The sequence below is a fragment of the Myotis yumanensis genome, unplaced genomic scaffold (genome assembly GCF_028538775.1).
Source record: "Myotis yumanensis isolate MYYU_CA2020_CCGP unplaced genomic scaffold, mMyoYum1.0.hap1 SCAF_5, whole genome shotgun sequence".
NCBI classification, from domain to species: Eukaryota; Metazoa; Chordata; class Mammalia; order Chiroptera; family Vespertilionidae; genus Myotis; species Myotis yumanensis.
Window position 1 is genome coordinate 91,961,601 of NW_027223756.1, and position 23,419 is coordinate 91,985,019.

Genomic DNA, 23,419 nt, shown 5'->3' on the forward strand with positions numbered 1-23,419 from the left:
CCAGTCTGATACCCAGGCACCCTGCAGCCTGCACCTGTGGGGCTTCCCATTGCTGCTTCTGCCTCCATCTCGCTATTATTCCCCACCCAGACCATGAGCATCCCTGTCTCTTTGTACATGAAGAGAGTGGACGCTAACTTACAGTATTGCCCATTGTTACACTGTGCATACCCTGTTTGACCAAAAAAATGGGAAGCTACTTAAGAGCGAGTGTCATGTCTCCCATCTCTTTTTTTTTCTTTATTGATTAAGGTATTACATATGTGTCCTTGAAACCCCATTGTTCAATAATTGTTTTTTAAAAAGTAGCAAAAAGTCAAAATGTTTATAGTCCCAAATGTATTTGCCCACAGGTTTTCTTTGCTATAAAAGAGCATCTAGTTTACCATGTCAGAATTATGCAATAACACATTCATCAACAAGTGTGAACAATGCCTCATTAGGATCCTCAGGAAAGAATTGGGAAATCCACCACTGGAAGGATTTTAGGGCAGCTGCTCTGTACTTATTCCCATGAAATCTTGGGAGTAGTAGATAGTTTTCTGTCCTCCTACTTTTATTTCTCAGAGTCTAAGAGGTTTAGGGAAGGTGGAAGTCCACAGAGGGAACAGTGAGAATGCCAGTAAACTCAAGCGTAAGAGAAACAGGCTCTTTCCCTTCCATGTGGTAATGAAAAAAAAGACTCCTCCATTCACTGAGGAAAAAGTCACATTAGCAGCTGTAGGCTCTGCCACAGGGAAAAACACTACAAATCAGGCAAAAGATTTCCCAGGTTGGCAACTTAGCAGCAGTACCATGTTGAGGAAGCTTTCTCAACTTGGCCGGAAAAACTCGGGGAGGAACAGAGCACAAAGCCCTGAGAATCTATTGGGGACGTGCCAAAGAAAACCAGACAACAGATGAAATGAGGTTTGTCAGTCACCCCACTGGTTTCAGGGGCACACTGTGCTCTTTGCTGCCTCCAGGAAATGAGTCACACCTTGCAGAACCTGTCATCGTGCAGGTTTAATCAGCCTCCCAGAAGCCTAGGAGAAAGCATCACTCTGTCCTCCCAAAAAAGATGGGCCACCTGAGGCATCGAAGTGAGAGGGAGAGCTGTGGGTTACACGGGTGAGGAGAGAACCTGGGCTGGCATCCATGGGAGAGAGGTTGAGAGACACCAGGGGAGAGAGGGAAATGAGGTCTACTGAGCGGTCCATGGTGATCTGGTTCCAGGGAAAGAGGTGATCATTGAAGTCTGAGCCTCATAGAACCACATGTGACAGGCTCAGGGACCACCTTCTGCTGCTACTCCTCACTGCCAGGCTCCTTATCGCTGTCCTCCCCCAGTGGAAATGCCCTCACGGACGTCTGGACTGCATGCATCCGGGTCTCCATTGGGCATTCCTGGCTCAGAATTGCCTGCAGCAAGAGGCAGGAAGAGAAATCACTGAATATCTTTACTCAGTCTCTTCGTTCCCTTCCCAGCTAGTTCATCCAAGTCTAGGGTTGCTCAGGAAAGACTCAAGGAACAAGCATAGGACCCTCTTTCTGCTTCATGTACATGCACAGGCCTCCCAAGGCACCTAGCTGTAGCAACCCTAGTCAAGGTAAACATTTGATACCTTGTAATTGAATCCTAATAGAACGGTAGTGCAGGCTACAGCTGAAATCGGCATACTACCCCTTCCCCGCCCAATCAGACCTTTCTTCTATTGTTCCTTTGAGCAGCCACCACATCCATCCCTAACCCATCCGTGCCCTCAGGGTGCTCATACTTCAATAAGAGGAAAGTATCTTGTCAACTAAAATCATCATATGTGGTGGTTCTCTCCCCTACAGTTTTGATAGTTTGAGATGACCTGGTAAGGATCATGGTAGACACAAATGAATGAATGAATGAATGAACCCAGTGGAATTCTATCCATTTTAGGGAGGTAACTTGGTAATTCACGCTTTGCTAGTAACTACAGCAACTATAAAATGCCTTTGATGGTCCCTGCTCCCAACTCTTTGCAAACTTCCCATTTTCCTTGTTTACGCAGGACCCTGCTTACCTGCCCGGTGTAAGAGAGGAAGTGGTTACGTAGAGAAGGGAGAATAAGGAAGTCCACAAAGGAGAGATAAAGATGAAAAGGGGATCAGAACACTTGGCAAAGCAGAGGAACGATTAAACCAGGAGGAAGTCAGAGGACAGAGTGAAAAGGAATGAGAGAGACGTGGAAAGAAACAAGATTGTTTTCAGCACTTGTCAGAGCCCCTTACAAGCTTCTCCTCTCTGGCTGGGGGCCTCCTCAGGTAGCAGCAGAGAGGAGCATAGATGATGTTGACGACTCCGATGATGACCATGAGCCAGGGGAAACCGATAGCACGCACAATGGCACCCCCAGTGGATGGGCCTGTGAGAGATAAGTCAGAGTCACCAGTGTTTATTGAAGACACCAGGTGAGGGTCAGCAGGTGACCCAGAGGCTGTCCCAGGGTCAAATGTCTCCAGAACCCTGGGAGGATCAGTCTCCCAGCGCCACTTCCCCTGGTAAACAGTGGGAAAGGGAGACGGGACACCAGGTCCTGGGTGCTCCCCTCTCCCCTCACCAACTTACCTATAGCGAAGCCCATGCAAAAGGCCACATCAGCGATGGCATAGACACTCCCATACACGGAGGTGTGGCGCAGGTCCACCAGGTGTCCCATGATGGGCATCATAGAGGAGTCCACCATGCCTGTGGCCAGAGCAAACAGAATACCTTCTGCCAGCAATTGCCCCAGGCCCCTCCCTGTCTGTGCATCTTCCCTTCTCCTCCCCCCTTTAGTCCACTTCTTTAGCCTGCTGTCCCCCCACTCAACATGACACCCATTCCAGGTAGGAATATGAGCCCATCTCGCCATACCCCTGCCAGCTGCCCTCCTCGTCCCTCTACCTTTCCATAGACCTCCTCTGGTGTGACCCAAAGCCAACATTTAGGTTCTTCCTATTTCCTTTAAGGGCACTTCTTACCTATGGCAAAGCCAAGCCCTGCATTGGGACCAATGAGGCCAAAAATATTACGAGCCAGAGGAACCTGCGGTAGAAAAGAGGAAGAGTTCATCAGGAGTCCAGCTGGGTCACGTGCAGGCAGCACAACAAAGCGTTTTCCCATGATATGCACTCACGTGCTCTGTGAGACGTGTGCCACCTGTTTGGATTCTCACACTTCCTATGAAGAAGACTCTTTACCTCCATTTTAAAGATATGAACACTAGACTGTTCGATCTGTCCAAAGTTACAGAGCTAATAAGGGGCAAGATCAATGGTGAACCTCAGATTCGACTGGTTTATCTCATAACAATGGTCCTTTTCTGTTGCATGGATTCTTCCTTCCTGTTCTCTGCCCCCTCCACCCAAACACACACTTCTATCCTCATTCTTCACCGAATGGAGTTCCTCTCGTTTCTGTTAGCAACATCATCCAGTCTTAACTCTTAGCCACTGGAGCAAGAAAGAGAGGAGATACAAACAAGCCTGTGAAGCTCATTCTCTCACCTGCCCTGACATCCATGGAAGCCTTCCTTTCCTCTTCTGCTGGTTCATTACCTTCCTCCCTGGGCATCTGTCACCCAAACTTGCTACTTCAACACACTCACCCCTCAGAGGGTTTAATGTATCATTTTGATATTAATGGCTGATAATAACTTTGGGAAAGATTCCTCAAGGGGTATTTATATATTATTAATAATATTGGCTAAGATTCACTGGGGCTCACTATATGCCAGACACTGCTGTGATCTATGTGGATTGCCTTGGCAACCCTGTAAGTGTGCTTATGGTTTCCGTTATGAAGAGGAGACAATAACAGCTTAGAGAGCTTGAAGGGACTCTTGAAAATGGAAAAGCCCTTCTTTCTTTCCTCTTCTATCTAATATTCTGGTCCTGGAGGCTGAGGCACAGATAATGGCTCACCTAGTGGCTTATGGGGTTCTGTCAAGATGGGATGAATAAATGAAGCCATAAAATGCACCATCTTGCTGGCCCCAGAAATAGATACCAACATGTATTGCTTCATATGTCCATACACAGAGCCTCAGACTTCCGTCTCTAACCCTCCCACTGCCCTCTCCCTCTCTTTCCTTACCTCTCTTTAATGGGATGCCTGGTGGCATCTCTTTCGGTGCTAAATTCCTACTTAGGCAGAAATGGCCTTTCTGACAGTCCTTGCCAAGTCCACCCTCTGCTCACTTTAAAGGAAAGTGGTGTTTAAATTTCTTGGTGTCTCTTTCTTTCTTTCTCTGTCTGTCCCAACTAGACCTTATTATACTTACACAAAGCAAGCTGGTACCTACTACCACCATGCCAATCAGGGAGCAAAGCCACCTGGGAAAAAAGAGCTGTCGTTAAATGATGCCAAAAGGAGAGATCCCTTCCACCTGCCACCTCATCACCACCACACTGGCTAGTCCTACCACTCCTAATTCCAGAACCCAGTAGGACGTCAGAAGATGAATGCATCTCTACATGACCAGACTGTATCCAGGTGAGCCCTTTTTCTGTCTTTTCCTTCCCCCATCTCTTTCCTGACTGCATACTTTTTTCCATATAGAAGCAGAGGACGTAATGATAACATTCTCCCTTCCTGTAGAAGGGGAACCAGTTGACTGAGAAGGCACTGGCCCCTTGGAAATAATTTGATTCTTGCTGTTTCCCAATTCAGACAACCACTCCTGTATTCATATTTCATGTGGTCTTTAAGATCCATCTCAGAAACCACATACCCCCCAAAAAACACAACCAAATTTCTTTCATTCTCTGATTTCTCTGTTTTTAAAAATCTTTATACTGCACTACAAAGATAAAATTAAAGCTATTCTCACTATTATGGAGGAATAGGATCCAGACTGATACCTCTTAGTCCTCAACCCTTGGTGGCCTCTGAGGGCTTCATGGAACACAGTTTGGAAACACTGACCCAGAGAACTGCTTTTTTTCATACTTGTTCTCTGTGGGGTTATTTTATCTTTTCAATTGAACAATAAACATCTGGAAAGTAAAGATTGTCCCTCAAATATTTACTGCCTCTTCTACAGCATCCAGCTCAGGACCTTCCTTTCTCCTTACGGCTCTCACCACCTAATCAGCCCCATGCTCACAGTGGGCATTTTTTGTCTGTGTGTACTTGTACTAAACTTTCAACCTCAGGGAAGTTGTTCATCATCTCATGTGCAGGAACATCCTCAAAAGTCTGTCCTACCTTACATTTCTCTTGTTCTTCCCAGATCCCCCATCTACGTACCGACCCATCTTGTTGGCCAACACACCAAAGAGGTTGGTGCCAATGAGGTAGGAGATGCTGGCAGGCAGGAAAGCTAGACCTGTAGAAAGACACAGGTCAGCATTTCAGGACATGCCCCACTTACTCTAAAACACCTTATTTCCTGTAATACAGTGAACTCTCCAGATTTCCTTCAAGGATTGCAAATCAGTTTGATTTGTGGGTGGGAGATCCTTGTGCAAACCTAGAGCAGATGACATAAGGTCCCACACATATGCATTCCTCAGGAGCAGGATTTTAATACATTTAATGTACCAGCCCTAATGAGCCTTCTCATGTATCCAATACCCTTGGTTATCAGTATAAGAACATGAGCTTTAGAGAAAGACATACATATTTCCTAGGAAGTGAAATTCCTGCCTTATAATCAAGGATCAACTACAACAGGACAGTGCACACAGCCCACACAGGGGTACACCTAGAGTGCCCAGCTCAGGTGATGGACAGGCTGAGCCACTAGCCCTACAGAACACAAGGCTACTCTACCAATTCCAAGAGACATAGAAGATCTACCTAGTAAATAGAAACAAACACAGGAAAGCAACCAAAATGTCGAGACAAAAAAACAAAGACAAAAACACAACATATTGCAAATGAAAGAACAGAAGAAATCACCAGAAAAAGAACTAAATGAAATGGAAGCAAGCAAACTACCAGATACAGAGTTCAAAACAATGGTTATAAGGATGTTCACGAAACTTAATGAGAACTTTAAGAAATTTAGTGAAAACATCAACCACATAAAAAGGGGCCGGTCATAAATGAAGGATACACTAAATGAAATGAAGAATAATTTATAGAGCATCAATAGTAGAGTAGAGAATGTCAAGAATCAAATCAGCAATTTAGAATATGAGGAAGCAAAAAACACCCAATCAGAAGAGCAAAAGTATGAATATAGTGTAAGGAGCCTCTGGGACAACTTCAAGCATACCAACATTTGCATCATGGAGGTGCTGGAAGAAGAAGAAGAAATTGAAAACCTATTTGAAAAAATAATAATGACAGAAAACTTCCCTTAACTGGTGAAAGAAATAGACATACAACTCCAGAAAGCTCAGAGTTCTGAACAAGATGAACCCAAAGAAGCCCACACCAAGACATATCATAATTAAAATGCCAAAAGTTAAAGACAAAGAAAGAATCTTAAAAGCAGCAAGAGAGAAGCAGTTAGTTACCTACAAGAAAGGGCCCATACCACTGTCAGCTGATTTCTCAACTGAAACTCTGCAGGCCAAAAGGGAGTGGCAAGAAATATGCAGTGATGAAAAGCAAGGACCTATAACCAAGATTCTTTATCCAGCAAAGCTATCATTTAGAATTGAAGTCAGATAAAGATCTTCCCAGACAAGAAAAAGCTAAAGGAGCTCATCACCACCAAACAAGTATTACATGAAATGTTAAAGGGTCTTGAAGAAGAAGAAGAAAAAGAAGAAATAAAAATATGAACAATAAAATGGCAATAAATACATATCTGTCAATAATTGAATATAAAAATAAACAAACAAGGAACCTAATGAACAAAATAAACTAATGAATAAAATAGAACCAGAGGCACCGACAATAGAAGGGTGAAGGGGGTATTTGGGTGAAGGAAGGCAATGGGGAGATAATTGGAGGTACATCTGTAATATTTTCAACAATAATGATTTTTTTAAAAAAGAAGTCACTTGCCGAAAACCGGTTTGGCTCAGTGGATAGAGCGTCGGCCTGCGGACTGAAAGGTCCCAGGTTCGATTCTGGTCAAGGGCATGTACCTGGGTTGCGGGCACATCCCCAGTGGGAGATGTGCAGGAGGCGGCTGATCGATGTTTCTCTCTCATCGATGTTTCTAACTCTCTATCTCTCTCCCTTCCTCTCTGTAAAAAATCAATAAAATATATTTAAAAAAAAAAAAAAGAAGTCACTATACAGAGAAGTGAAGGTATTTTGCAGGTAGAGTCAGTGGAATTTTCTGTTGGATTGGGGACAGGCATAGGAGTGGGGGGAAGAGAAAAATCAAGGATGACCTACGTTTTTGCCCTAATGAATTGGGTGGCTAGAGACCGGAGATGAAGAAAGAGCTTGGAGGGATCATGAAAGGCTTGAAAGACTATTAGATGTCCAACTGGAGACATAAGGCAGTTGGGCACACAAGTCTAGAGTTCTGCAGAAAGATCCTCAACACAGATACGTTCCACTAACTGGTTTATGCATGGTTCCTACAGCCACGGGTATTAGAGTACCTAAGCAGGGAATATGGAAGGGGATAACGGGACTGCTTAGAACGGAGATTTCAGAGGTGATACAATTAATGATGATGTCAATATCAAGATTACACGAAGGTTTGATTGGTTGAGGTTGATTGGAGAGGAGAAAAAGATCATTTCAAAAGAGTAAAATTAAATAACAGAGGATTATCCACCTGGTTACTGAAGTCACCAAAAACAGTGACAGGAGTAGAGATGAAAAAGAAAATGAGCCCAGTGTTGACAGCTTCAATGAATGAGAAGGGGTAAGTAAGGGGATGGTGGATGATTGAAGTGAAGAGGGGTGGGTGGTATAACCTAACGACATGATCTTCAAAGGAGTTGGGTTCTTTGAAGGAGAATGAAGAAGAAATGATTCAGAAGCAGCAAAGGAGGAACATGAGTTTGCACCAAAGGGCTGCATGAAACAACGTTCTCAGGAAACATCCAGGTCTCAGTTAGGGCAAGGAGATGTGGGATGTGTATGGAGAAGAGGCTGAGGGTACTGGGACCTTGCCCACAACAGAGTGTTCCATAAGGCCCAGGGTTTGGGAGGGCAATGGGAAATTGGGTCAGAATAAGAAACCTCTGAACTATGGGGATCATATTAATTCCTATTAGATGGGCTGGCTGAGAGGCTTAGATGACACGGTGCCTAGCAACCATTTTGCGTAGCTCCTGGCACAGGTTAAGTACTCTCTGAGCACTGGCCTTCCTTAGTATCATCTGTTGAGAAACAGGGTCAGGACTTGGACCCAGGCCTTCTCACTCCAACTCCAGGTGTTTCTAACACCCACATCTCCAATGTGGCAGCCAGGTGGCTCTGGCACAAGGGACTACCTGGAATCAGCTGTGTGAGTTTCACTGGGCCTTGCCAGCCTCTCAGCCTCTCTGTACTGAGAGGAAACGTGCTGCCTAATAGAAACTGTCATGACGATGACAATTAAACCCAAAGTCAACAATTCACCACGTACGGGCGGACGGCTTGTTTGCTTTTAATATTCTCTTCTGCGGGTGGAAGTGAAGTATACCTCACTGGATTTGTCTAGTCAACCTGTAAAGCATGGCAATCTGTTTCAAACTGTACCCACTTGTTTATGTTTAATTGCTTAAAAAAAATTAGAAGTTATAACTACTCAACTGTTTCCCTGATTGTCTGGAATCAAGTTCCCCTAGGAAGCCTTCTAGCCTCCTAGATCATCCTCTTACTGTCATTTTAAATGGTGTGAAACTTTCTGAATGAGATTTTCCTCAATCAGAGTGGCTTGTTCTTTGGGGCCCAGGAATAACTTGCATTTCAGTCACATCTTGTACAAAACAGGTATTCCAGACTGTATGTCCACAGACACACATAGATTTTTCATAGCACATCTTCAAGGGGTGGGGATTATACACAGTTGTGATTATCAAAGTGCTTTAAACAAAAACAATTATGAAAACAGTAATGATTTTGATTTACTGAGTATATCCTATATTCCATACATGGTGCGATTCCTTTTAGAATTCATAGATTCATTTAATCCTGAAAACAACTCATTCTATGAAGGAAAAGCTGCTCCATTTTTATAAATAAAAAGAGTGGAATTCACAAGAGGTTAGGAAACTTATCCAAGGTCACAACCAGTAAGTGGCCACCAGGATTCAAACCCAGGCGGCCGGTCTCCAAAGCCCGAGTATTTCTCCCTCGGTGAGAGCAGCAGGCACGTGGGACATTAGAGTGCTCAGTCACAGACGACAATCCCCCCCAAAGCCTCGTCTCCTTTCCTCCCAGCACTGAGAGGTGATCTGCATTTAGAGCCATATTTTTCAGTGTGGTCACGGAGGCCGTGTCAGCATCACCCGGAAACTAGCTAGGCATGCAAACTTGTTTCACTGAATTGCTGGGTGGGGCCTCCATATCTGAGTTTCAACAAGCTTTCCCGGCAGTTTGATAAAGATAGCCCTGAGGAACGCTGTCAAGGGTGGGGGAGACAAAGCCTCCTTGAGGTCTGACGCTGTGACAGCCTGGCCTGCAAGGGGGGACCCGGAACCCACCCTGTGCGCTTCCTCAGGTCTCACCTGCCACTCTGCCTCTCCCACGGAGAGGCAACAGTGCTGCCTAATGGAAACTATTGTGCCAATTACAATCAAGCCCAAAGTCAACAATTCACCGGTCACTGACAGATGCTGGTTTGCTTTTAATATTCTCTCTTTTGAGTACGGAAGGCTGGAGGAGGGTTATTTTGAGCTGCGGTTCCCACCTGCACAGCCAGAACCTCAGGTCAGGGATGCTGGTTGGCACCAAGCACTGACTAACTCAATTACTTGTCATGGTCAGAGGCAGCTGCAGCCCAGAAAAATTCAATTTGGGGCTGGGAGCCTTGCTTAGAATCGTCCTCTAAAAAATTAGATTTAGTGCTTTTTATTGCATGCTGAGCCATATCAGGTCCTTATCGGCTTCCCCTCTGGCCCCATAAGCCTCTTCCTCCCTGCAGTGACTGAGCGATTTGCACGTAGACTTTTCTGTCCCTGTCCTCAGGCTTCCTGGAAAGGGCCAGACCCTCCTCAGATGGGTCACAGGGACATCTCAACATGGAGCAGAGGAGGCTGCAGGCCTCTCTCCTGGACCCAGAGCTCTCCACTGGGGTACAGAGCCCAGCACCTTTCCTAGGTGAGGGCTACAGAACAACATTTCCATAAACTCCTTTTCAGAGGTGAAAAGGTAGCAAAAAAAAAGTAATGTGGGCAAAGGAGAGTTGAAGCGAGAAAATATGGATGGTAGTGGGGGTGCATATTAATGTTCTACGGTGCACGACTGCCATTTATTCCTCAAATTACCCTTGAACTAGATAGTATTCTGATGCCTATTTTAGAGATGAGAAAAATGGTGCTCAGAAAGTTTCTGTGACTTGCACAGTTTGCATAGCCAACCAATAGAAATGAAAATCTAGGTCCGCTGACTAGAAATCATGAATGGTTCTACCACACAGGAAGTCGCTGCTCTACAGCCCTGTCAGCCCCTCCCACCCTGTCCTTCTTGGGCCACTTCTTGGAGGCACTACCCACCCAATCAGGCTTGATTTACAGGTGTGAATGGGCAGGTCATTCTATGAAGGAAGCACATTGTCTCTCTGTGACCCTGAAGACCTGGACCTAGTGATGCTTCTCTAATACCTGAGAAAGAGCCGTGGCACACACTTCTGCTCAAGCCTGAGTTGGGGACCAAGGTCACTTACCCAGCTGCCACTCAGGGGAACACATGGTCTGCATCATCCAGATGGGCAGTGTGGGCTCCAGCATGGCCACTCCCATGTTGGCAAAGCAGAGGGAGCCTGGGGAGGACAGTTCTGTGAGCCGCATGGCCCTGAAGCCCAGACGCTCCCAACCCAAGGGGGAATACTGTCAACTTACCTGAAGCCACCAGGATATAAGGGTCTTTGAGAAGTGTAAGGAGCGGAGTCCCCTTGGCACTCTGAGAACATGGACAATAAAACTCCATTTGTATGGTATATAAATTTCTCCTATTTTCACAGAATCTGAGAATATACTGACCTGGAGTTAGCACAGACCCCACAGGGTCAGGGCTCAGCCCCTCAAGGCTGCCCCAACTTCAGATGCCAATCACAAGTAGTGGGTTCCCAGGTTACCCACACTTTGGCCTGACTTGGCAACAAATTCAAGGTATTTAGAAAAAAATTTTCCTATGATTTTTGCATTCTTTTCTTCTCTTCCCTTCTTCCTGGTTTGATATGGATTTCCCAGAGCCATCTTTGGCTTGGAATCAGACAAATACCAACTCCGATATTTAACTGTGACAGAACGACAGTCTGTAAGGATGCTCTCGGGGGAGAGGTTGCCTGGATGGCCTCTAAGGTCTTCTCTAGCTCTGGGATGTTATAACCATGAATGTGCAGATCCCAAAGTCATTGTCTCCTTCTTGGTTCTTTTGCCACACCTTGTGTATTAAATATCTATAGTAAACTCATGACTATATATGTATATATAAACTTAGTGCATGAATATATGTAGTTATATATATATGGCCATATCTATATATCTATCTATATCTATATCTATATCTATATACTAGAGGCCCAGTGCATGACATTCATGCACTGGGGGGGGGGGGGGGGGGGGGGGGAGTTCCTCAGCCTGAACTGCACCCTCTTGCAGTCTGGTACCCCTTGGGGGATGTCTGACTGCTGGCTTAGGCCTGCTCCCCCTGGGCCTAAGCCAGCAGTGTGGGGAGTGGGCCTAAGCTGGCAGTCGGACATCCCCCAAGGGGTCCTTAGTGCTGCTGCAGAGGTGGGAGAGGCTCCTGCCATTGCTGCAGCACTCGCCAGCCATGAGCCCGGCTTCTGGTTGAGCAGCACTCCCCTATGGGAGCGCACTGACCATCAGGGGGAAACTCCTGCATTGAGCATCTGCCCCCTGGTGGTCAGTGCATGTCGTAGCGACCGGTTGTTCTGCCATTTGGTCAATTTGCATATTAGGGTTTTATTATATAGGATGGAGATGTATATATATAGTCACATACTGCTTAACAACAAGGATACAGCTTAAGAAATGTGAATAGGCAATTTTGTCTTTGTGTGAACATCATGGAGTGCACTTAACAAACCAAGATGGTATAGCCTGCTACACACTTAGGGTATGCGGTATAGCCAATTGCTTCTAGTCTACAAGCATGCATAGCAAGCATGTGAAACTTGTGGCCTGTGGGCCGCATGCCGCCCACAACAAATATTTTTGGGGCCCAGCCAATATAACGGTATGTAAGAAACATTTTAATAAAAATTTTGTAACTTAATTTTTACAATATCCTGTTATCATAATTATTAATAACGAACTACAATGTTTGCTAATGACTGATTACTATAATCATGTTGCATTCATTTCCCTTAGCGCAGGTGCACCATTTCTTTCCACTAATACTAGCAGCGCATATTTTGGCAGCTGATTGCCATGTCATTAGTCTTGTGCTGACTTGTTTGGTGTGTTTTAGAGAACAAGAAAAATAGGTTTATTTGTGTTATGCTTATTAATTTGTACAGTTATTCAGTGTCTGGTAAGTTAATGTTCAAGAAAAAATAATTTTTATTAAAATGTTCTATTATTTTATGTTAATGATTACTCTTTTATTTCATCCCTTTGTACTCAGCATGTCTCTATCGAAATAAACCTACGTTTCTATGAAAATTGAAGCTTTTGTTTTTTTGCGGCCCACATGAACTTAAACCTTGTTTATTTGGCCCATGTTAGCCTTTGAGTTTGACACGCTTGCAGTGCATATTACTACACAAAACAACATGAAATTAAATCAAGCACAAGAGAAAAGTATGCAAATATGAGACACAGTAAACATGAGATATATGAGGCCACTAATGGTGTGCAGCAATCCCCTTGTTTATAAGTAGAAAGAGCACACTATAAAATAATGACGAATAGTATAATATAGTAAGTACATAAACCAGTAACATAGTTGTTTATTATCATTATCCTAATATACGGCACATAATTTTATGTGCTATACGTTTATACAACTGGCAGCCCAGTTGGATTTTTGTTTTTGTTTTTGTTTTTGTTCATTGTCACCTAAGGATATTTTCCCATTGATTTTTAGGAATATTTTGCATTCTTTTCTTCTCTTCCCTTCTTCCTGGTTTGATATGGATTTTCCAGAGCCATCTTTGGCTTGGAGTGGAAGAATGGAAGAGAGAGGGAAAGGCAGAGAGAAACATCAATGTGAGAGAAACACATTGATTGGTTGCCTCCTGCACGAGACCTGACCAGGGCCCCGGTCTGCAACCAAGTTACATGCCCTTGACTGGAATCAAACTCGGGACCCTTTGGTCCGCAGGCCATCCTCTATCTACCCAACCAAACTGGCTAGGGCCCATTAGGTTTGTTTACATCACAAATACGAGTGATACATGGTGCTACAACATTACCATGGCTATACTGTCAGAACAGCTACAAGGTTGTTAAGCAATAGGAATTTTTTGACTCTGTTATAATCTTAAGGGACCACCATGGTATGTGCAGTCTGTTGTTGACCAAAACATTGTTATGCAATGCATGACTCTGTGTGTGTGAGTGTGTGTGTGTATGTGTGTATACTTCAAAAAGTTTCTTTGATTGTACATAAGGCCCTTCCTCCACCTTTGTCCAATATCAAGCCAGACTCCCACACCATCTCCCACATGACCCTATCTGGGAATCAAAGTACAATTCTCACTTCCCCTGACTCCATTTCCCTTCATCTTTCTTTTTGTAATTTGACAGAGATGGTCTAGGGATGCCTGAGTCACCACCTTAGTCATTCTATAAATCTCTTGGCAATGGAGCTTAGTGTCTACTTACCTCAGGAGAGAGTTTGGAAGGCTGTAAAATACAAAACTGGAGTGCTAAGAAGGAAAGAGGGAAAGAGACAGTTCAGTTTACCCACTGATTCGTTGGAGGCTCCAATCACAGCCACATTGCTCTCACTCTGTCACATATAGATCTAACTCCCTAAGTTTCTCCCTTCTTTCCTAGTCCTCAATCCATTCAAACTCGTCAAGACTGATACCACAGCACAATGCACTCCCAACCTGACCACAATGCTATCACCTGCCCAGGCCTCTTATGGTGACTTACCTCCATCCAGCAGTGCCAGGAAGGCCAGGATGAGGAAGGGTGCAGACTTCCCAACAAACTCATACATCACACTTCCGAAGGGAGCTCCCACTGGAAAGGCAAAGCAGGGAGACTGCAGAGGTGAGGGCCAGTTCCCAGCCAGCGTGACTTGCCCACATGGCCCCAGTGAGTGTGTACCAAAGGCCTACTTGGAGCTGAGCTTCACACGAGGTTCTGGGGATTCAGAGATGAAGAAGACCTGGTTCCAAGGTCTTTACATTTTAGTGGAGAAAATGAGCATGGTGGGGGGAGGGGCACGCAAATAATTAGAACGTGGTAAAAAGTAAAGTTCAACAGTAAAGGCTCCAGCTACAAAGTGCTGTGTGAGCGCAGTGTAGTGAGTTCAGGAAGCCACATGGGCTTTGTCAGGTGCATAAATACTGGTGGGGAAGAATCATGTGTGAAGAGCACAGAAGTGTCAGAAAAAAGAGTGCGGTTGGAAAAGAAATAAAAGAAAGTCAGTTCTACTAGAATATGAATATTTGGGAGAGAAAGAGTAGAGTTGGGAAGGTTGAAGCCAAATAGTTAAGGGCCCTGTATATCCAGGTAAAGCATCTACTTGGCCTGGAAGGCAGGGAGAAACATCCGTGCTTTTTAGCAGGGGAGAAATACCGCCAGCTCTGGGCTTGGGAGCTTTCTCTGGAGCACCTTGGAGGAGGGAGACTGTGTAAGAGATCAGGCAGGAGGCTGGTGCCACATTCCAACTGAGACATGATGAGGAGCTGACTGTGAGGAAGTGGCTGTAGAGAATACAGTGGGCGTATTCATTTGGGAGTGAGAGGAGAGAAAGGAGGCAGGGATGCAGCAGTTCTAGCTTGGGTGTTTGGGTCGGTGGGTACTAGGGCTTGTGTTCCATCTCTTCCCTGTGGTGGTAGAGGGTGGGTGTGAGCCAGGGAAGAGACTTTTAGTGTTTTCTCCCTAATTAGCTTGTGAGCTCCTACAGGACGTGTCTGAGGTTTCTTACCTAGAGCCCCTCTGGGCTAGCATTGTGGTTGACGTATAGTAAGTGCTCAGTAAAAGTGTGTGGTTTGTTGGACTAGTCAATTAAACCTTAACAGGGATGAACTTCAAAGAAAGGACAGCCTTATGGCTTGCAGCTTGGTAGTCAAGCCTGGAAAATCTGCATCTGTATCCTGGCTCCGGCATCCCCTGGCTGTGTGACCTTGGATGGTCATCTAAACTTTCCTATTCTCATCTCTACATTACGGCAATCATTCCTCCTTCAGAGCACAGTGCTGAGAATTGAAGGAGATTATGTCTGTAATGCATTTAGTACAAAATCTGACAAAGAGCATGTTCTCATGTTGAAAGCTGGCCATGTGTGGAAGCAGAGGTGAGGCAGTGGCTGCTGACATGGGGAGATTCACTCCCTTGACTAGGCTAGGTCTCTGGACCATTCCCAGGCCCTGAAGAGCTATTCAGCTTCTTAAGGGGAAAGGGATTTCACCTTTCCAGGGCCAACTTTCAGAAGGACTCAAAATATGATTGGACAGAGAAAGAAGGAAAATATTGTCTTCCATGACCGTAGGATTGCCTGCCTCCTGGAGCCATCTTCAGAGTCTGCAGTCTCCACCCTTATGAACCTAGATCTGGGGCCAGATGCCACTTACCCAGCACTCCCAAAGCCAGGCCCCCCAAGGCGATTCCCATGGCACGGCCTCTCTCATAGTCATCAGTGTAGACACTTGCCAGCATCCCAAGACCTGAAGGAGGCGACAGATGGAGTGAATGTGCAGGAGTTTTCTGTCTGCCTTCTCACAGGGTCCATGGCCTTCATCCCGATATATCTTCAGGGATCATCTTAGCTTGAGTTTCAGCTTGAGGGGTTTTGCAACACTTAACCCATAGTATTTACAAATATTTCCCCACTGCTCCCCCAAACTCCCACATTGTTCATTCCCTCTGTTCACAATATTGTGGGAAGTGCAAGTCTCTGAGAAGGGAACACAGACTACCATTGTCCCATGACACTGCATTTCATATCATGCTATGATTTCCTAGCACATTTCCCTGAATGAATAGATATGGACTAGACCAAGGAAGGGAACGCATTTGAACACAGAGCACTGCTCTACTCAACGGGGTTGCCCAAGGAAAAGGAGGACAGTGCCAAGTGCCTGGACAAGAGCGTGGGCTGGGCTCTCGCGTCCATTCCCTCATGTGTAAAATGGCAAAGGATTACATGAATATCGTATTAGATAACACTTTGCAAACTGTGCTGGCGTTACTGGTAGTATGAACATTACTGTCCCTACTAAGTGGTAGGAGGGAACAGAGAAAAGACCACAGAGTGGCATTAAGTAAAAGCCTGGCCTACTTCATGGTATTACCTAGGGCTTGCTTTGACCTGAACTAGCTGCATCTAACATTACCAGAGGGAGTTATGTCAGCCTGAGGAATTAATGGGCACTGCTGGCAACGCTATAATTATCTTGTTTTTGAATCATAATTTCTGCCTTCTAGGATATTTTCTTTAATTTTTTTCATATAAATCATCTTACGATGATAAACAAGGTGGTGTGCGCATGCGTGTGTATAAGATGTCAGTGTTACCTGCAACAGATGAAAATGAAGATCCAATGCCTTGAAGGGTTCGAGCCACAAAGAGCAGGGTATAGGTACCAGCAAAAGCAAACACTGGACAAAGAGCACAGCAAGAATACTCCAGTTATCACACTGCCTTTGTCCCCTGGCCACCAGAAAACCTGCCCGTGATATTACGAAGATGAGCCATTATGCATTTGTTTTAATAAAGCATGCTCACTGCTCCCTGTTCTTGGAGTTGTCTTTCTAACCTCCCACCCTTAATCAGGATTGCATTTTAATTGGCTTGAGACTGAGACACCACAGAAGCATAAATCGATTCACCACATGTTAGATGGAAGCTGGGTTTCCACATTTCCAAAGCCCAACATCCAACATTCTGTCCCCTGGAATCAGGGTTGTCTACCAAGTCCAATGCCCAGGGCTGGGAACTTGTCCTTAGGCCCTACTTCTGGATCATCCATATGCAACACCTGGATTTGACTTTTGCCACTTTTGGACCCCACTGGGTCATCTGAAGGATGGAATAAAAAGCTATGTGTACTTGAAAGGCCACAAGCGATGGGTAGATGTTAAAGTAATATCTTCTACCCAATCGGATCTATTCCCTTACCTTATACTGCAACACTGAGTATACAGCTGTGCTAGGCTCTTAGCAGATGTGAACTAAAGAGACATTCAGTTCATGCCCTTGAAGAGACTCAGTCTACTAGAGACTAACACACACAAAACTGAGAACCAAATAGAAATATGTTGTCAAAAACTAAATTATAGGGTGTTGGTGGTAAGGTTGGTAATTGCAGACATGTCTCACTCCAGTTTCAGGGCAAAGCCCCCGAAAGACAGAAGACTCCTTCCCAGAGTGTCTGCATCAGCAGAACTGAAATCCCTTTGCCCATTCATTACAGATGTCTTCCCTTGTTTGATGTCTTATAAACTCCTTACTCCTTCCCGACATGATCGCACTGGTCTACAAACATGCACACACTTGGTCTCTTCTTGCCTGGCCTCCAGGGCCCTCTCCCAGGCCTTCTGATTTCCAATCTGTTCAGGGTCGGATCTTCCTATATCCTTTACAAAAAAATTATTTATTACTCTTACCTCATCTCCGACCAATCAGCTCCTAGCATGACCCTGAGCCCCCTAACCTATGGTGTCTTGTGATTTTGCCCGATATAACTGTACCCTACATGCCCTCAGAAAGTTTGGGCCTTTGAGCATTAGTTTCCCATCCTCCTGGGTGGTGCCCTTCATAATAAAATAGCCAATATTTCTCCCCTGCAGCTCTCAGTTTTTAGGGTTTTGGCTCTCTCACACTGGGTGGACAAACTCTTTCTGTTCAGTAAGAGCATCATAACGTCCTGGGTAACTAGAAACCATCAGTGACTTTTGCCATCAACTTTTGTGGAATGAATTATGTCTCATTTGATGAAACAGAGTAAATTATTCATGTTTAATGTACTGGTTAGTGTAGGCTGAGCTCCTAGAAGTACAATAAACATATCTAACTTGAATATCCTCATTTTCTTTGATTCAGCTGGAACTGTCTTAAGTAAACTTAAGACAGAACTTCGCCGAAACCGGTTTGGCTCAGTGGATAGAGCGTCGGCCTGCGGACTGAAAGGTCCCAGGTTCGATTCTGGTCAAGGGCGTGTACCTGGGTTGCGGGCACTTCCCCAGTGGGAGATGTGCAGGAGGCAGCTGATCGGTGTTTCTCTCTCATCGATGTTTCTAACTCTCTATCTCTCTCCCTTCCTCTCTGTAAAAAAATCAATAAAATATATTTTTAAAAAAAAGACAGAACTTCATCCAGCTCCTGCACTTTGCAGCCTTCGCCCTGAATGAGACAAACTCCTGTTAAGATAGGAGTCAAGCCCTGTGCTGGGAGGGAAGAACACCTGGGACCTGGGGAGAAGCAATAAAAAGGCGGGAAAGTAACAGAAAGGTGGTAAGAAAAACCGGAGGGATAAGAACGCCTGTGGTTCCGGTCAGAGAGTCAGCAGTGGGTCCATAGGCTGCCTTCCCCGCATGAACCCCACTTCATCCATTCCTGCTTATTTTAATTCTCAGGGTCAATTTCCAGACATATTTTTTTTTCACTTCCTGCTCTTATTCCATCTATATTTTATTAGGAACATTTATTGGTTACTGGATGAACTATTTGTCTTTCTCTTGTTTCTTTAGCAAATTGACTTTCCTGAGTTAGAACATTTCCTGACCTTTAATGTTCTTATTTGAAGGCGGCAGACTTTGGGGACTTTTCCAATTGCTCTTGTCCAATTTAGATTCTTCATTAGTAGTCCTTTACCTTTGCATATCAAAATAATATGACCTCTTCCCAAAGACGCAGGTTTGTTCTGAACTCACCCAAGGGATTACACACACACTATCACATACACAGTAAAACAGCCTTCGCAGTTTTCCCCAGCTAAAGAAAGTGAAGTAACTTCTATAGCAGAATATACAAATTCCAACCAGACTGAGTTGCCATTATTGCTCTACTCTCCATACCAAAAGGTGCAAAGCATTTAAATCAGTATCATAGGCTACTTAGCTAGCTTGACCCTGCTGTCTTCACTGCAGTGCATGTGATAAAATCAAAGGTAATCAGTGAAGGGAAGAAACGAGGAAGCAAATTACTTACTAACTGTGGAGAGAAACATGATAACAAAGCCAGCAAACATGGGAATGTGATATCCAATCCTAAAAGGGAATTAAAAAAAAAGATACAGTTCCAGTAGGCATCCATATACTTGGACTATATATTTTCATGTAATTGGGAAGAAAAATTCATTTATTTGAGTGCAGGTGTAGAGAATGGATATGACATGTGAATGCATATAACCAAATAAACAAACATGAAAAATTTCCCATAGACCAGGGCCAAAATTTTCTTTTCCAGAAAGGATAGCTGCCAGAGACCAATTCCAGCATGTCATAATTTCAGGAGTTTCATCAAAAGGTTGATGAGACTTGGGGACTCAACAGGGTTGAGTCACACATGTAGTCACCTGTTGGGAATGGCTAAAGGCATTTCGCCAAACCTGAATAGGATACATTAAGTTGATTGTGGCTGTCAGACAGTTAAAGGGCATCTTAGTCTACATATTATTGTCTCCTACTGACCAAATACCTGAACAGCCGTAGGCTAATTCCCCCAAATCTGACAATGGACTCTGTACCAAACCCTGACCCTTTGAAGTGTATATCTCTGCCTTGTCTCAGGACAAGTTGTGTTAATAAAAAGCATGGGGCCCTGGGAACCACGAGAGAACCTAAGACCTTAGACTTAAGATCTTAGAACTTAGCTCCTTTAGCTAAGCTCCTCTGACCCCCCAATGCCTTTCAAAATTATGTTTCATCTCCGGACTCTTTATTAGTCTCTGGATTCCTATGTGATCTACGCACAGCCTTCTCCAGATTCCTGAACCCTTCTTGATGCTGGGACAAGAACCCCGGCAGATAGCCTAGTCAGAGTGTATACCCCTTTGAAAAATCAGGTAATCCCAAGCACAACTTGCTAAGAAGCCAGTTCTCTAGCTTACAATAGGCCTGTTCCATTCCCATCCCTATCCCATAGGAGCCAAGTTCTAGGACACTAAAATAAACATCAATGGCGTACTTCTCTTCATGGTTCTCTTCTTGGTACTCTAGTCATTACATCACTAAGAAAATCAGAAGCCCATGGCATTTCATCAACATCATGCTATCCTTTGGGGTAACCAGCTTTTCTAACAGCTGACTACCCTGGGGTGCAGACAAGAGAGTTTCCTTCCTTCTCCCTTCTAACCGCCTTTAGGATGCCTTAGCTCATTCTCTTATTCCTGAGCCCCGAGCACCCCAGACATACCTGTTGGTGAGAGGGCCCACGAATGGGTTGACCAGAAGTTGCATCACAGCCTTTGAAGCAAACAGAAGCCCAACTCGGATGTTCTCTTCCTCCAAGAACTCTGAGTGCTGCAGGCAGTTGTTTTTCTGGGTTGAGATGGCCCCTGTGACTGGAGGGGCGATGGTGCCAGAAGTGGCATTTGTCCATGCTGTGGCACTGGGCACACTTTCTTCAACAGCCAAGGTGTTGTTATCAAAGAAGGAGAAGATAGTGGAAAAGGCAGGAGAAGTGAGGGCGTGCCGGGAAGTTGTGGCCGTGCCGAGGTGCAGAGAAGTGTTGACTTCTTTGAATTCTGTGGCATAGAGGAAGGTGGGCACAATGGGCACTGGAAGTCAAGAAGGACAAGTGGTCAGGGCTAAGGACACATTGTCTTTTTACCATTAGTGGGTCCAGGGTCATTGCTATGAGGTTCAGTTTCATGCTCAAGGCAGTTGTCTAAGTGGCATGATTTGACTCCCAATAACAGATTGTGTCCACCCACATTATACTATTAGCTAAAGTACCTGGATCTCAACCATCATACAGTTGGTCTTCATCATTCATAGATTCCATATTGGCTAATTCACCTACTGGCTAAAATTTATTTGTGACCACAAAGTCAATACTCGCAGAGCTGTCATGAGATTTCTCGGACATGCGTGCAGAGAGCGGGGAAAATTTTGAGTCACCAGATGCTGACTTTCCCAGCTGAGGCTGGACGAGGCGGGCTCTGCCTTTTTCCTTCAGCTCTCAGGTAGAGGTGGCAGAGCAGGAGGCAGGAGGAGCAGGCCAGTGCAGGGCAAGAAGTCCTGGCTCAGGGGCAGGTGGGCAGGGCTTCAATCCCAACTCTCGCACCTGTGAGTGAGGTGTCCTCAGACAAGGCACCTAACACTCCAGGTCTTGTTTTCTCTTTTGTAAAGAAAATAGGAAGCAGACTTATAGATACAGAGAACAAACTGATGGTTGGCCGGTGGGAGGGAGCTTGGGGGGCTGGGTGAAAAAAAGTGAAGGGATTAAGAAGTACAAAGTGGTAGTTACAGAATAGTCCCGGGGATGTAAAATACAGCACGGGGAATACAATCAATAATATTGTAATAACTATGTATAAAGCCAGGTGACTAGACTTAGAGAGGTGTCACTTCGTAAATTATATAAATGTCCAATCACTTGGAAATAATATAATATTAAATGTCAACTGTACCTAAAACATTTAAAAAGTTAAAAAAAAAATAGAATTGCTCAGCAGGTGTGGCTCAGTGGTTGAGCGTCGACCCATGCACCAGGAGGTCACTGGTTCGATTCTGGTCAGGGCACATGCCCGGATCTCAGGCTCGATCCCCAGTAGGGGCCGTGCAGGAGGCAGTTGATTAATGTTCTCTCTCATTGATGTTTCTACCTCTCTCTCTCTCCCTCTCCCTTCATCTCTCTCCAAAATTAATAAAAACATATTGTTGTGTGTGTGTGTTTTTTTAAAAAAAAACCACAGACTACCAGGATGGGTGTTTTTAGGATTTAAGATTATAATCTATATGGGATGTGTGTGTATATAGTTCCTCTAGGAGCAATGATTCAGTATTGGCTAAATTCAGTCTTTGCAGCAACTTTAGAGAGCAGAACTACCACATATCGAGAACTGACTATATTGGGCTAATGATTTGTCTCAGAAAGATTCTTGTTTCAAAGCAGATATTTTACCCAAGAGGGGCAACACATTAGCACTCGTTTAGACACTGACATAGCCAAATGTAAAGATGAATAACTACCAACTAAAAAAAGCAGGACTCTGAGGGAATGAACTACCAGAAAGGTAGGTTTTGATACGAAGCTGGATATCCATGTAAAGTGTGCTATTTTGGTGGTGCAGAAGCTGGGAAGGCAACAATGAGAAGGGGCTCATTGTCCCAGAGGCCACTTGGAGTCATTAGCATAGGGAGGAAGTAATGCCAGTTCTGGCTCCAGCCAATCTTTTTTGGTCAGATAACTCTCTGAATCTCCTTATCTTTGAACCCCAGGAGCTTTCAGCAATGGTTGGCAAGCTTCAGACTCCATCTCCTGCTGTCTCCTCCAGTTCCCAGAAACCTCTGGGCCCTTTCAAGCATGAAAGGAAACATTCTCAAGTCCATTCACTGCTGAAAGCTGGAGGGGTGGGTATTGCTGGGCCCAGAGCAAAGTACCCCGACACCAAGACCCTAGACGTACCGACCACAGTGAGCAGCGTGTTGTCCAGGAGCAGAGCCACAAACACAACCACCAGCACCAGCTTCCGGGACTCTCTCCCCTCCTGCAGCCAATGCTGAGGGGCATCCCAGACAGCCCTGAGCATGGCGAGGACTGGGCTGAGGGTCTTCTCCTCCAGGTTCTTAGGGAAGGTCCTGTTACACCTGCAGGTCTTCAGCAGCCTTTACAGTAGAGGGGGAAGTCTGCCCAGACCAGTGATACTCACTATTAAATAAAAAGTACAGAGTTGCAGGAATTTGGAAACTTTTCCATGCCTGTCTCTATTCACTTCTTCTTTTTTTTTTTTTAATCCTCACTCAAAGATATGTTTACTGATTTTTAGAGGGGGGAAGGGAGAGAGAGATAAAGAGAGAAACATTGATGTGGGAGAGAAACATAGATCAGTTGCTTCCTCTATATGCCTCAACGGGGAATCTAACTCGCAACCCAGGTATGTGCCCTGACCGGGAATAGAACCTGCCACCTGCCATCTTATCCTTTTGGTGTATAGGAGGACGCTCCAACCAACTGAGCCACCTGATCAGAGCTCTGTTCACAACTTATACAGCTTAATACTCCGCTTGGTTCCCAGAGGGCCTGCCTAGCACTGCTTACCAGTTT

General features: G+C 44.9%; 1 protein-coding gene across 2 annotated transcripts; it reads right to left on the reverse strand.

The window, feature by feature from the left end:
- Window positions 1-291: 291 nt before the first annotated feature.
- SLC18A1 (solute carrier family 18 member A1) lies at window positions 292-22,923 on the reverse strand. Of its 2 annotated transcripts, XM_070414071.1 has the most exons (15): window positions 22,781-22,923; window positions 20,564-20,927; window positions 19,358-19,416; window positions 16,723-16,806; window positions 15,780-15,872; window positions 14,131-14,220; window positions 13,855-13,898; window positions 10,903-10,963; window positions 10,728-10,823; window positions 5,246-5,324; window positions 4,278-4,329; window positions 2,977-3,040; window positions 2,582-2,701; window positions 2,245-2,378; window positions 292-1,401 (listed from the first exon to the last, which is right to left on the reverse strand). In XM_070414071.1, the coding sequence occupies exons 1-15, from the start codon at window positions 22,902-22,904 to the stop codon at window positions 1,288-1,290; spliced, it is 1,578 nt and encodes a 525-aa protein (XP_070270172.1). In that variant the 5' UTR covers window positions 22,905-22,923; the 3' UTR covers window positions 292-1,287. The 2 variants fall into 2 exon arrangements, with proteins under 2 accessions (XP_070270172.1, XP_070270173.1); XM_070414072.1 differs by lacking the exon at window positions 2,245-2,378.
- Window positions 22,924-23,419: the final 496 nt, after the last annotated feature.

Bases quoted from the DNA above. Each gene is read 5' to 3' on its own strand.
- SLC18A1 (XM_070414071.1), bottom strand. From the start codon at position 22,904: ATGCTCAGGGCTGTCTGGGATGCCCCTCAGCATTGGCTGCAGGAGGGG. The intron at 16,807-19,357 runs GTAAGTAATTTG...CTCTTTGTCCAG, and splicing joins CATGTTTCTCTCCACAGTTA to TGTTTGCTTTTGCTGGTACC. The intron at 3,041-4,277 runs GTAAGTATAATA...TTTCTACCGCAG, and splicing joins TAGGTACCAGCTTGCTTTGT to GTTCCTCTGGCTCGTAATAT.